The sequence below is a fragment of the Anarhichas minor genome, unplaced genomic scaffold (genome assembly GCF_050575085.1).
Source record: "Anarhichas minor isolate MPS153535 unplaced genomic scaffold, ASM5057508v1 ptg000043l, whole genome shotgun sequence".
Lineage (NCBI taxonomy): Eukaryota > Metazoa > Chordata > Actinopteri > Perciformes > Anarhichadidae > Anarhichas > Anarhichas minor.
The window spans coordinates 3,410,428-3,422,403 of record NW_027466489.1 but is presented as its reverse complement, the minus strand read 5'-3'; the positions used below and the strand labels follow the sequence as shown (position 1 = coordinate 3,422,403).

General features: G+C 38.3%; 1 protein-coding gene across 1 annotated transcript in view; it reads right to left on the bottom strand.

The window, feature by feature from the left end:
- LOC142970362 (voltage-dependent calcium channel subunit alpha-2/delta-2-like) overlaps nt 1-11,976 on the bottom strand; it is a 28,504-nt gene that overhangs the window by 12,608 nt on the left and 3,920 nt on the right. The window contains exons 2-6 of the mRNA XM_076110544.1: nt 7,517-7,598; nt 3,375-3,491; nt 2,642-2,701; nt 458-502; nt 109-244 (exon numbers count right to left, since the gene is read on the bottom strand). Coding sequence (XP_075966659.1) covers nt 109-244; nt 458-502; nt 2,642-2,701; nt 3,375-3,491; nt 7,517-7,598 — 440 coding nt within the window. The remainder of the gene's footprint in view (nt 1-108; nt 245-457; nt 503-2,641; nt 2,702-3,374; nt 3,492-7,516; nt 7,599-11,976) is intronic.

The following is an 11,976-nucleotide window of genomic DNA, read 5'->3' as shown; positions in this document are numbered from 1 at the left end:
GAAACTTCTTAGATATGCTCCTTGAAATATGTCAAATGAATCAAATGAAATCACCAGCATATGACATCTTTCCAGGGAAATAAATAATATAATCAGAACTTCACTTGCCTCCTTTATAAATATCTGTGGGAATCTGAACAGCTGTGTAGGAATAGTTGACATTATTTTTGAAGTTTGGATCATAAACAAACTCCAGCTTGATGTGCGAAGGATTTTCCACCTCTCCTTCTCCATCCATGGAGTACTTTGAGAACACGAGAAAGCACGCATGTCACATTAACCTTCATCTTTTCACCAGCACTATTGCAACGACTTACTTTCTAAATTGCATTTTGCCAGTATTTTAAGACTATGTATTTCAAATGAGACACAACACATCAAATAATCTCTTTTCTGTCGAATGGCCTCAGTAAATATAAGCAAAGCAGACCGATGTGTTTATAGGTCTCTCACTCACATAGTCCAGCTCTGCCTTGGAGTCATAATAAGCCATGTCCAGCTCCTAGGAGAAAACAGACGCAGACATGAGGAGGCTGCAATGTTGACAACTGTGAAACAACACGAGGACTAGTCATTCAATATTGTACACACAGGTCAGGTCAACCTCCAGACACATGGAGGCTACTTAATTAGGATTGTAACTAAAGATTGTTTTGATTAATCATAATCAATCTTTACTGACGATTGATGGTAAGATCTTCAAAACTGCGTTTTTGTTCAATTATGGACGTAATGCATATTTTCTTTCAGGATAACCCGAGCTGAAAAAAAAACGTTTATTGTGAATAGTTGCAGTCAAAATTGATGATGAATTAAACAAATGTAGAATATAAGTTTTGCCTAGAAAAATCTAGTTACAAAATGCATATTATCAAAATTATAAAGGTGTCAAATATGGTAGAATAGTTACACAACTAATCAGTGAAATCAGTATGTTTTTTTGACTGACTATGGGCTTACACGAGCATCACGACCTATAAGTAAATTGCAGTAGGCTACTATTTACAACAATGATAGTGAACTCTTCCTGTATTTTGGTGGAGTGGGTCACAAACAAAGACATGTTGCTCGGATCACCATAGAAACATTCAAAGACGAGTCACAACCATGCATCAAAGCTCATTGTCTCACGAGAACCAGTTCAATAAATGTGTTGATTGACAGTTTATACGTGTACCTAGAATCATTTGTGGGACGAATACGGTTACTTTAAAATGTATTTTGTGAAATTAATTAATAAATGACTCCATCTGTAACACGAAAGACAAATGTGCATCAAAAGTAACCACATCCAACAAAGTTATATCTCAAAGATGCTTATTTAAAAATGGTTAGTTTACAATGACGTGAAACAGAGAAAAGTCTCAAATCCTTGCATTTGTGAAGCTGTAACCACCAAATGTTTGCTCTTGTTTTCGGCTCAGTGCTCTCACATTTTGAATCAGTAGACAGGCTGTAAGGCTTGGATGGAGCATCGCCATCTGTTAGTCTTAGTTTCTGAAGAGACCGAACATACTTCAGAATAAGCGTGACATCCACTCGGAGGTTGCTATGCTCTTATTCTCGGCCTGTTCTGATTACCAAATCTTATCTCCGAAGAGTGCCTGAGCCTATATCACATTTCACATAATATGACATGTCTTTCTGACGGCTATTTGTCTTCTTGCTGTGAGTCATACGGATCTCCCGCTCTGACATCTCTGAAAACATCCAGCCGTTACCAGCCATTGTTTTTTATCAGTCAGTCCAGAGAAGCGACATTGCTCATCCTCCAAGTTAACTTCTCCTGAGAGCCCTGCTTCTTTAGATCTTAGCCTGTCAGCAGTGTTTCAATCCTCTAGAAAATGTTTCATCTGTTTTATATGAATCTGTTTCCAGTCTTTATGCTAAGCTAAATTAACCAGTTGCTGTAGCTTCATATTTTGCGGGTAAAGACAAGAGTGGTATTGATCTTCCTCTTCAGCCAGAAACACTTTTAGAAATACATGTTTAGAATACGTGTTTTGGAAAATGACAATGTTTTAAAAGTCTACACCATTTTCAATGAATGGGCTCAAACCACCAGTGTCTCTTAAAATGGCAGAGGGATTCAGCGCCTCAGGGAAGTACGTGAGAGGCCATGTGAGAGGACGAGGTTAACCCCATCTCATTTTGTTGGGCAAATGAAGCAGACCGAGTGGAAAAGTGGAATGCCAATGTGTGTAGGACTCAACGGAACCGCACAGCCGAGTGCACTCGGTCATCTGTTTCGCCCAGCTGAGCGCTGGGGGATCGGCTCAGCTGACTGCTAGAAATGTTCTGTCTCTCTCTCAGGTCGTCCCATTTAGAGTCACAGTGCTCAAAGACATCAGACCCATCTGGTTTGAATTTACATCAGTGGGTAGATTTGATTGCGTAATGTTTCCACTATATTAGGAAATGAGGATTAAAAAAAATCCCCAAAACATAACAGACAAATGACAGTTTGGGGAGTTTGCGTACATTAGAAAAGTAGAGGGGTGTCAATAATACTGATCAGATACAGCATTGTCCTTGTATCAAAGGCTCTCAGTAATACTGACTATAGTCCATGTAATATTAACTGTGATCAACATTTACGAATGCAACATTTTTACTTCAAATATGTAATTTAAGATTTTACCTTGATTCCATCCTGCCACAGATGCTCTCGCTGGAGCCGCTCTGCTTCACTGGCTAGCCTCTACATGTTGGAAACAGAGAAACATGAAACATGACATGTCTGATTTCTCTTGTCAAAGGGGGAGGAACCCTGTGAAACATGGCGCTGAGACAGAACTGGGTTTACTAACTTTGGTAAATAATGTCGTCTTGCACTTTGAACTACAAGAGAGATGCTCAGACAATATCAGTAATGCTTTCATTCACTTAAATGTCAAATGTTTTGGTTGTAATTTGCAAACCCATATCGCCATCTTGAGCTACTCTGTTTAACACAATCCTTCAAAACAAGATAAGAATATATATCTACAGTAAATATACATACTACCTGGAATCAAAGAACTATGACAGACCTTTAACAATGAATTAATTACTAATAGCAAGTAATGTTTCAATATTTTTTGTCTTTATTAAATTGCTGCAAGTTTGCTTTGTCCACAAATTCATCTTTGCAAGATGAAACAAATCAAAATACCCCTGATTCAACACTTGTTGTGACACTGTATTATTAATACATGGAAGCATACTAAATCTAAACGTAAAGATTAAATTGGCAAGAAGCTACTACTTTACTTTCTTACTCAAAACTGAACAATGTAGTTCTGAGTGATCACTTCATTTGCAGTTAAAAACATAAGAAGAAAGAAGTAGCAGATAAAAAAAGCAACAGTTAGTTGCATCAATAATATACTTACATCGAGTGCTTTGCGCTTCTTAGCCAGGAGCTTCTCTATATCTGAGGCCACCTTCTCCACAATCTTCCGAGGCTGATTCTTCACCAGACTAAACCGTCGTCTTTCTTCATTGTATATCTGTAAATGTTTCATGGAAAAAGGGAAAAACTTAAGAGCAATAACGGTTGAATAGTCTTTCAATTAAGTCTTTCTCTGCTGACCTAATGTCTTGCTATTGACAATTTGTAACCTTTGACATATTGTCTAAACTGACTTAACATGAATCTGTATTACCATTAGTGCAGCTGATTGTTGTGGGCAGTATATGTGTGGTGTTATTTGAAAATAATGATTTACAAATCTGTAGAGAAACAAGCTCGAAGCTCAAGATCTCAAAACAATCCTGAAAATAATAATAATAATAATCCAGAAACTCATGAATTTGGAAAATCAAATCCTTCTTATATTTGAACACTGAGGACACAGGGGAGCAGTCACTTGTTGTGTTTGTGTGTTCACTCCAAATCTAAATATGGATCCTTTCATGTGATCTATTTACACACAATGTCTGTTGTCTTTGAACCAGGTTTTCACAGAACAATCGCACAGACACTACGTTGCATTTATTCTCTTCGCCATGAAACAATCTAATAATAATAATCATGTATATACAAGAACAGAATGGTTTTTGAAAGAACAATTCACAGAATATGGAGCATTTTACAATAAAAAATAACACATCACCCTAAAAACAACATCCTGAGTAACTGCTACATGTTATTTAAAAATGCACTTAAAGCCGCCAACGGTGGCTTGTAACAACAACATAACAACACAAAGACAAGGTGTGACTTTGTCCAATAAAGTTGGTGTGAGATTTACAGGATGATCACGAGGTTTAAACCACACCAGCCTCGGACAATAATGTTGAAGATCGAGGTTTATTTCATGTTCAAAGATGACAAATATTTCTGAAATAAACGAGCAGCTTACAGTCCATTTAAACCACAAGACTACAACAATCTATTTGAATGTATTACTTTCTGACTTGGGTCTAAAGCTTACAGATTAACCCAGATTCTGCTCTTAATGCTCTTCCCCAGAGGACTTGAAGTTAAATTAGACCACACATCCCAGTTATCTTCTGAAATGTGGCCTTTCAACATGCGCACAAAGTATTCCTTATGATTTCTAACACCAGAGAACTTTATGGGTCATCGGGAGACATCTGGGAACGACACTGAGCAGCAAGAGCAAATGTCTGAGTGGCTATTTTGTTTCAAACTAATTTCTAGAGAAAGTTTGGTGCCTTTTGGCATGAAATACTGCCTGTTTGCTCAGAACACGTCTATTCATAAACAGGAGCACAAAGAGGAACTTTCATAGCTTTAGTTGGCAGCTGCCCACATTCAGACCTCTCCAAAAACAAATAACACCTTTTATTTTATGCTTGGTTTTGCCTGCAATATCCAACTACACAGACATTGTCTTCAGCTGTATATTATTACACATACGAACCATGATGATATCTTGCTATAAGCTCGCTGTCTGGTGGGTTTAAGGCCATAAGACTCTCAAGAGCAAATACATCAGAGAGGAGATGGAGACAGACAACGACCTGGGTGAATATATTTAGCAAACCTGCATGCTGTATAACATCACTCTCTCTATAAATGGACTTCACCAAATGCACTTCAAGACATCCCTCAAGTTGTGTACTGACCAGATGCTTTATTGGCCCAAGCCGCACAGATGGGAACATGCAGTAATAAACAGGGTGTTTCATGTGAACTGGCTGCTGTCTGAGAAGAAACAGGAGCCGTGTAGAATATATTCACAATCAAGATGTAATTCTGACGACGGATATGATGTAGATGAAACGTTTAGCAAACCAGCCAGACGTGGGACCTGGACATGTCAACGGTCTCCACTAAGTTAAAATGTCTTACAATGTGAGCATATTAGCATGTTGTCGTTAACGTTTTGAAGCACCTCTGTCCCTAAGGACAGCCTCACAGAGTGGCCGGCATGGCTGTAGACTCTTAGTCTTCTTATTTTGACAAAGGGAGTCTTGAAGTGTTTTTAACTAGTATCACAGACTTTCCTAAACCTCCAGATAATCATGCTTTGTTTACATTTTTTTTTTTTTTAAAGCAAAAATTTGAGGGATTACATCGAAAAGCATCACCATCAAAAACTGTCCTGCTAAAGCGTAGTCAAGCAGTCTGAGTGGTAGCACCCTGATGTGGAGCTGGGCTGTATCACGGAGGCCATCAAGAGCATCTGCAAATGTAAAATTGCGGCTTGGTATCGAATGAGAAGTTTTAATTAAAGTTAAAAGCTTTTCCTCGAGAAGAGAAGATATACTCAGGTTTACAGGCAACGGGACACAATTTCTTTAACAGATCCAGAGTGTTTCAGGAACATAGAGGGATTAATGAGGACTGGATGAACAAGTGAGTCTCACATCAAGGCATTAACTGCAGGCTGCAGGCTGACCATCTGCTCTGCTGTGACACAACAGAGGACACGTGCCGCTGGTCTCTGCTGAGGGGACGCCCCCACACATCTTCACAGAGCAGGGCTCTCTCGCCCCCTACAGATGATCTTTGGTCCTATTTTTTGGCATTTGTCTTTTTAGGTTCAACCACTTATTCACAGCCACCTGTTACATCAAGGACATGAGACAACCTTGATAACTTATTGGACACGACAGGTACACGGTGATATCTTCATGAATTTGAGTATGCAACATATGCCCAACACGACTTTGTTTACATGCAAACCAGATCACTGTGAAAAATCTGGTGAAAATAGGAAGTTGGACATTTACATGCAGGACAATAGTCAGTGCAATAGTTACGTCTCAAACCCCAGCTTATAGAACAAGCATCAGAACAAAAATCAGTACAGCTTAGCTCAGTTTCAGGATACAATTATTTATGTCTGCAACCAACAACTAGTGTCATTATCAATACATTAGCAGATTATGTTCTTGATAATGTTGTCTATAATATATTAGAAAACAACATAAATATCACAACTCAAACATATTTAGTTTACTGTCATATCAAACAAAGAAAAGTAAAATCCTCACATTTGAAAAACTGGAACCAACAACTGTTTTTTTGTTTGTTTTTTTGCTGTTTTTGCTTGAAAATTACTCAAACGAATAATTGATTTTGAAAATAGAGACTAATCTAATAATCAACTCATTGTTTCAGCTCTCAAATATTTTCTACACAACAGTGCCAAAACCATGAATAGTGTATACAAAGCCAAATAATCAGCTCCCTTTCTCTTCGAGAGAGAGATTTATTTTGTCCTCTTAAAGGGTCAGTTCACTAAGATCACCATAAATAAATATTTTTTCCTCACTTTCATGTGCTCAGATTTTGAGATATCCTTCAAAATGTATTTTTTGTCTGCCACTTCTGGAATCTAGGCCGAAGGCTTTAGAATTGTAAATGCCGAGTCTCATTAACAGGGTATGCAAGTTTAGAAATCAGGTCATCGCAGAGAGCCAAATATTAGATTACCATGTCATGCAAAATGTAATGCAAAATGGATCTGATTGAGAGCTTGATGAAAGATAAGGCCGCATGAATACAAAGTAATACAACACTTCACGAATTGTTCCATTTGTAACAAATAACACACATGGTCAGCTTATGAAAGACCTGAATTAGTATTCATGACTGTAGGTGTTATTAAGCTCATGACTTCATGAAACATAATGCCAGATACTCTAAATCTGATCACTGTAGGCGTGTGTTCAGGCTTCTCTTTCGCTTTGTAGGAGACGTGCAACGTGTCAAGATTGATAATTATTTGCAAACAATACACAAAGTGCCAGGAAAATGTGGCTACGGTATATAAAAAACAGAGCATACATTCAGAAATCTGATGAATATAAAAGCTATTAGAAAGAGTTTTATGTCTGTCCAGGGAAAACAAAAACATTGTGTTATTGTCGCAGAAAACCATGAAAAAAGAAACAAAGTGGTTTCTGAAAGGTAGACTGTAATTGTTTTCTTGTTTTATATAACTATTAAACTTATTGGATTTACAGCTATTTTGCATGCTGGCCTCTTCTTGTTGAGTTTATGCTGCAATATGATGAGTAAGAACTGTGTACGATAAGAAGAGAGCTACACACTCACCCCTTTCAACTGCTGAGCGCCAGTGATGTGCTGAAAGACTCTGTCAATCTCCTGTTCGATACGCCTGGCCCAGTGCATTATCCTGTGGGTAAACATCACAGGCCGACTGTCACACAACACAAACAATGAAAAGGATATGGGCGTGTGTGTGTGTGTGTGTGTGTGTGTGTGTGTGACAAATATATCTGTTACTGTGCCTGGATTAAAACACAAATTATGAAAACTTGCTTCATCGAGCAAAAACTGTAACACACATTAATATTTCTACTTCTTTTGGCTCTTATGAAAATTAATATATATTGTTTCAAGATAGAAAAATCTGCCTCCATACTGCAACCAACACAATTAATAAAGCTCCAGGGATCCGGTCCATTTCCTATGAAGAGACGCGAACAGGAAAACTTGTAGGATGAAGAACAAAAAGAGAATTTCAACCCTCAGATTTGTGCACCTCTTTGACACGATATCTTTTGAAGCAAAAAACACCGTTTACACCAATTCAGCGCTGAATTCACAAATTCATTGAATGACAACAGGAATAAAAAAGAAGCTTCGACAACAGGCTGTGGTTGAGAGTAAGCCTTGAAATGTAAGCAATGCTTCCTCGTCAGCTTTGTTGACTCTTCATCATAATTCTGTGAAACGATATTTCCGGAGCAAAGAAAAAAATGTACAATTTGCCACATAATTATTATATACTAAGTATGTAAACAGCTCTTAAGACCTGCTGCGACAGCCAAGATCACTTGATGCGACTGGAATTTCTTGCCGCTCCCAAAATAGAGCAACTAATGAGGCAGGATGCACAAAACATCCACTGTGTTGTGAGCGTTAAGAGAAACAACAACAGGGGAATTTCAAGGAAGGAGAGGTATAAGTGTGGCTCTAGAGCTGAGGAATGTAACAGTCTCTGACAACAAATGAGAGTTGAAAATGCTTAATATCAAGACAATACTCGTGAAGAGCAGTGTCTAACTGTGTCTGTCTGCTGTTTGGTAGTGTGCAGGGTTTTTATGAAGGCGTTTTGCTTAAAACATCTGCTTGCTGCTTCCGTGGAATTCAGCATCGCACTGGTTCCCTCGAGAAAAAGCGAATTACATTTTTCTATTGAATTCTGGATTATTGCAGAAAATAAACTCTGTGGCAAGCAAACGTTTTTTTTTTTTACACGTTTTGTTCAGCAAGATAACAACAAATGATTTTTGAAGCTTAAATGCAATCGGCAGAAGTAAAGAGCCTGACGTTAGGCTATAAACAAACGTATACTGGTCGGCATAATGAAGTTTAGTAGTCTCATCAAACCAAAAAACACTTAAAACAAAACCACTGGCTTTAAGACGAGGGAGCTCATTAGGACTCATTCCTGCGGCACCTTGTAACTTTTCAACCTTAGTGCAGAGAACTTCACATATAACACAAACTCTGCTGTTTTGAGCTTTAAATGAGCAATGGCCTGAAATAAGCACGAGTGTGTGGGAAGTTTGTGCTTAGAGACACAAATTCAAGGTCATTTATTTTTTGTTGCTGCCAGAGATATCTTCACATAATATTTAGTATGACAATAAAACTAATTATCAAATTCTGTAGTCTTCATTTGAACAAAGATAGAAAGTGTTCTTCAACCAGCTACTGTGGACCGCATACTAGATACAAATCCCATACTAACAATGGAAGTCAGTTTCACCCATCCTTCCCCACATTTTATCCTATCGATTTTGTTAACGTCTCAACAATATTACAGCGTTTTGTAACACGAGCAGTATTTGTAAAAGCGAGCCTCCACACTGGGCTTGTGAACCAGTGCAGTTGTGTTACAAATACATCAAAGTCAGCAGCAGAAACACCAGTGATATCGACAACAACCACCGCACCCGATGATGGAGGACTGCCAGCACCAACACAGATTTCTTTTTTTGGGGAACCACTGTTAAAAAGGGAAAGCTGTAATGATAAAGGTTTGGGTACCTGGCTATTTCACAGTAGCATCAGCACTCAGCAGTATCAGCACTCTGTGAAAGGTCAACTCCAACACAGCACTGTATAAGCACATGTGGTTCAAGCAGCCAATTCCCTCCGAGCCCATGCAAACCAATACAGGGCTTATACTATGAAAAAGAAAGAAGCAGCTTGATGACCATTCGAATGCAATGTGTATTTTGCTTCAAGACACTTTTGCATTCACATCAAACATCAAGTGAAAAGGTGGCGTAAAACAAACGCTAATTGCATTCTTACAATGTCAGGAAAACAGATATTTGCAGAGGAAGATTGTCTCTTGTTTTTATGAGACTGCAGATGGTTCTCCCAAGAAAGAGTCCAATTTATGGAGATTTTATTAATCTTCAGAAAGCTGTTGAGAGACGTGCTGCTACTGATTAACGAGCTTTCGGTATATACATGCCTGAGGTGAGGCCTTTGATTAATGGTTAAACACAAGCTGAGGTCAGATGGCAGTCGGACAAAGCAAACAACAGACGGCTGCTTAATAATGTGCTATTCAATGTTTTTTTACGAATAAAAATATGTAGTAAAATTAAAATGACATTTTTGTTTCCTGTCTACACTTTTCAGTGTTTTTTTTCTCAGACTTTAGAAAGCTTCGTTATACAGCTGTTTTCACAGTAGTGCTGCTGATGAATAACGCCCATTTTAAGTAAATGGTGAGGTTGTAAGGTGGAAGTACAGCAGCTGTTTTCTGCCATCTTTAGCGCAGCACTCTCTAATGCAAGTTTTCGTATAATGTTAACCACTTCACCAACCAATCACAAAAAGTGGGGTTTCAGTGTTTACTGCTGACTAATTAAGCCAAAACAATTTCAGCTACTTAACTGATTCCAACATCTGTGTGGAATATTTGTTTGGTAAATAGGCCAGTTCACTAATTATTTTAACTCTAAACAGCGGACGTCAGATGAACAATATCAAACCACCTTCACTTTACTGATCATTTGACAATCTTTCACTCCAATAAACCTTAAACTTCTCTTCACTTTAATGGCCACACGACCAGAGTCGACGCAATTGGTTTTCGGTACAGCGTGGAAATAATAATTAAAAGAATCGGCCAGTGCACAATGTCAGCAACACAACATATTCAGTGTTCTGTTTGTCTTCTTCCCAAAAAATAGTCTCAGTGATAAACAGCATAATCTCTTCCCAAACTGCAATTTCATAACAGTACAGCCCCAATCAACCTATCAAAACAAAAGCAGCGTCCTGCAGGAGAAGAATTGGTGTCTTTCCTAGTCAGTGTCATGTTGAAGCATATGCCATTAGCCACAGGGAACATAATTGCTTAAGATGCAAAATATGCTATTAAAAGACTAAACTTGACTAAACTAGACTCCCTGTGTGCCCAGACTTTGCCACCCTATCCTCAAGAGACCCTGAGGATCAGTCTCAATAAAGATTCACATCTTAACCTGCCTCACTAGTTCAACCTCCATCCACTGGCTGGACATGGGATCCTGATGTTCAGCCTGGCAAATGGATTGAAGAAGACATTTAAAAACAATTATTTGCGCTTATACCTGAATTAGTTAAAACCAGGAAATAAATCTCCATAACCCAGAAAACCGCCTTGGATCCTGGAAGTGCCCTGAGAGTCGATTCATTATCAATGACTCAGCTCCCAGTAGAGACAACATCGCAGATCAAAGTCTCGTTGGGCTTGTTTCTAGAGTTGGACGAGACACAAATCTATTCTCAAGTGTCCAGATCTATAGAAAGACACTCTTCACAATGAAGAGCCATTTGAATATCATTTGTTTCCCCGCTTTTTGATTTCGTTATGAGCTGACCATGCGTGAAAGACTTTTATACCTGATGGTGACTAGACCACCCTTAGATGTGCTAGTGCTTGGCTTTCTGATAGAAAAGCACCAAGTTAAAGGAGTGGTGCAGAAAAGATCTAAGCTATTTATTTGTTTCCTTAACTCCAGCAACATCAAGACTATCGCTCTAAAAAGCCAGTTGAAGCCCTTTTAAAAATACATACCAATTGTCAATTGTCTTAATGTTTCGATGTGTTAAAGTGACAACAAGACCACCTCGGCTGATCAAATGAAACTGACTACTGAGCAGTTCTTTCTTGCTACAGAGATACATTTGCAAATACAAAACATTACACATTGGTGAGTCAATACCTTGTGATTCTCACACAATTCTCATAATAAAAAAGGAGGGACTTGCCTTTGCTATTTGGGGATTATTCTAAAGATTTAAATCAGTCTGACTTTATTCTCATTCTGTCGCTCTTTAATCCCATTATGTTTTCAGATGTATTTTTTGTGAGTACAAATTCACTGAATGGCACAAAGATTGAAGTCAAACATTTATGATACTTAACGGATGTATGTTGCCCAATACTATATCGGATATCGGTCCAATACTGACTCAAATAGTTGGATCCGTTATCGGTGACAATATGCCGTATCGGATACCATTATTTTAATAAAAAA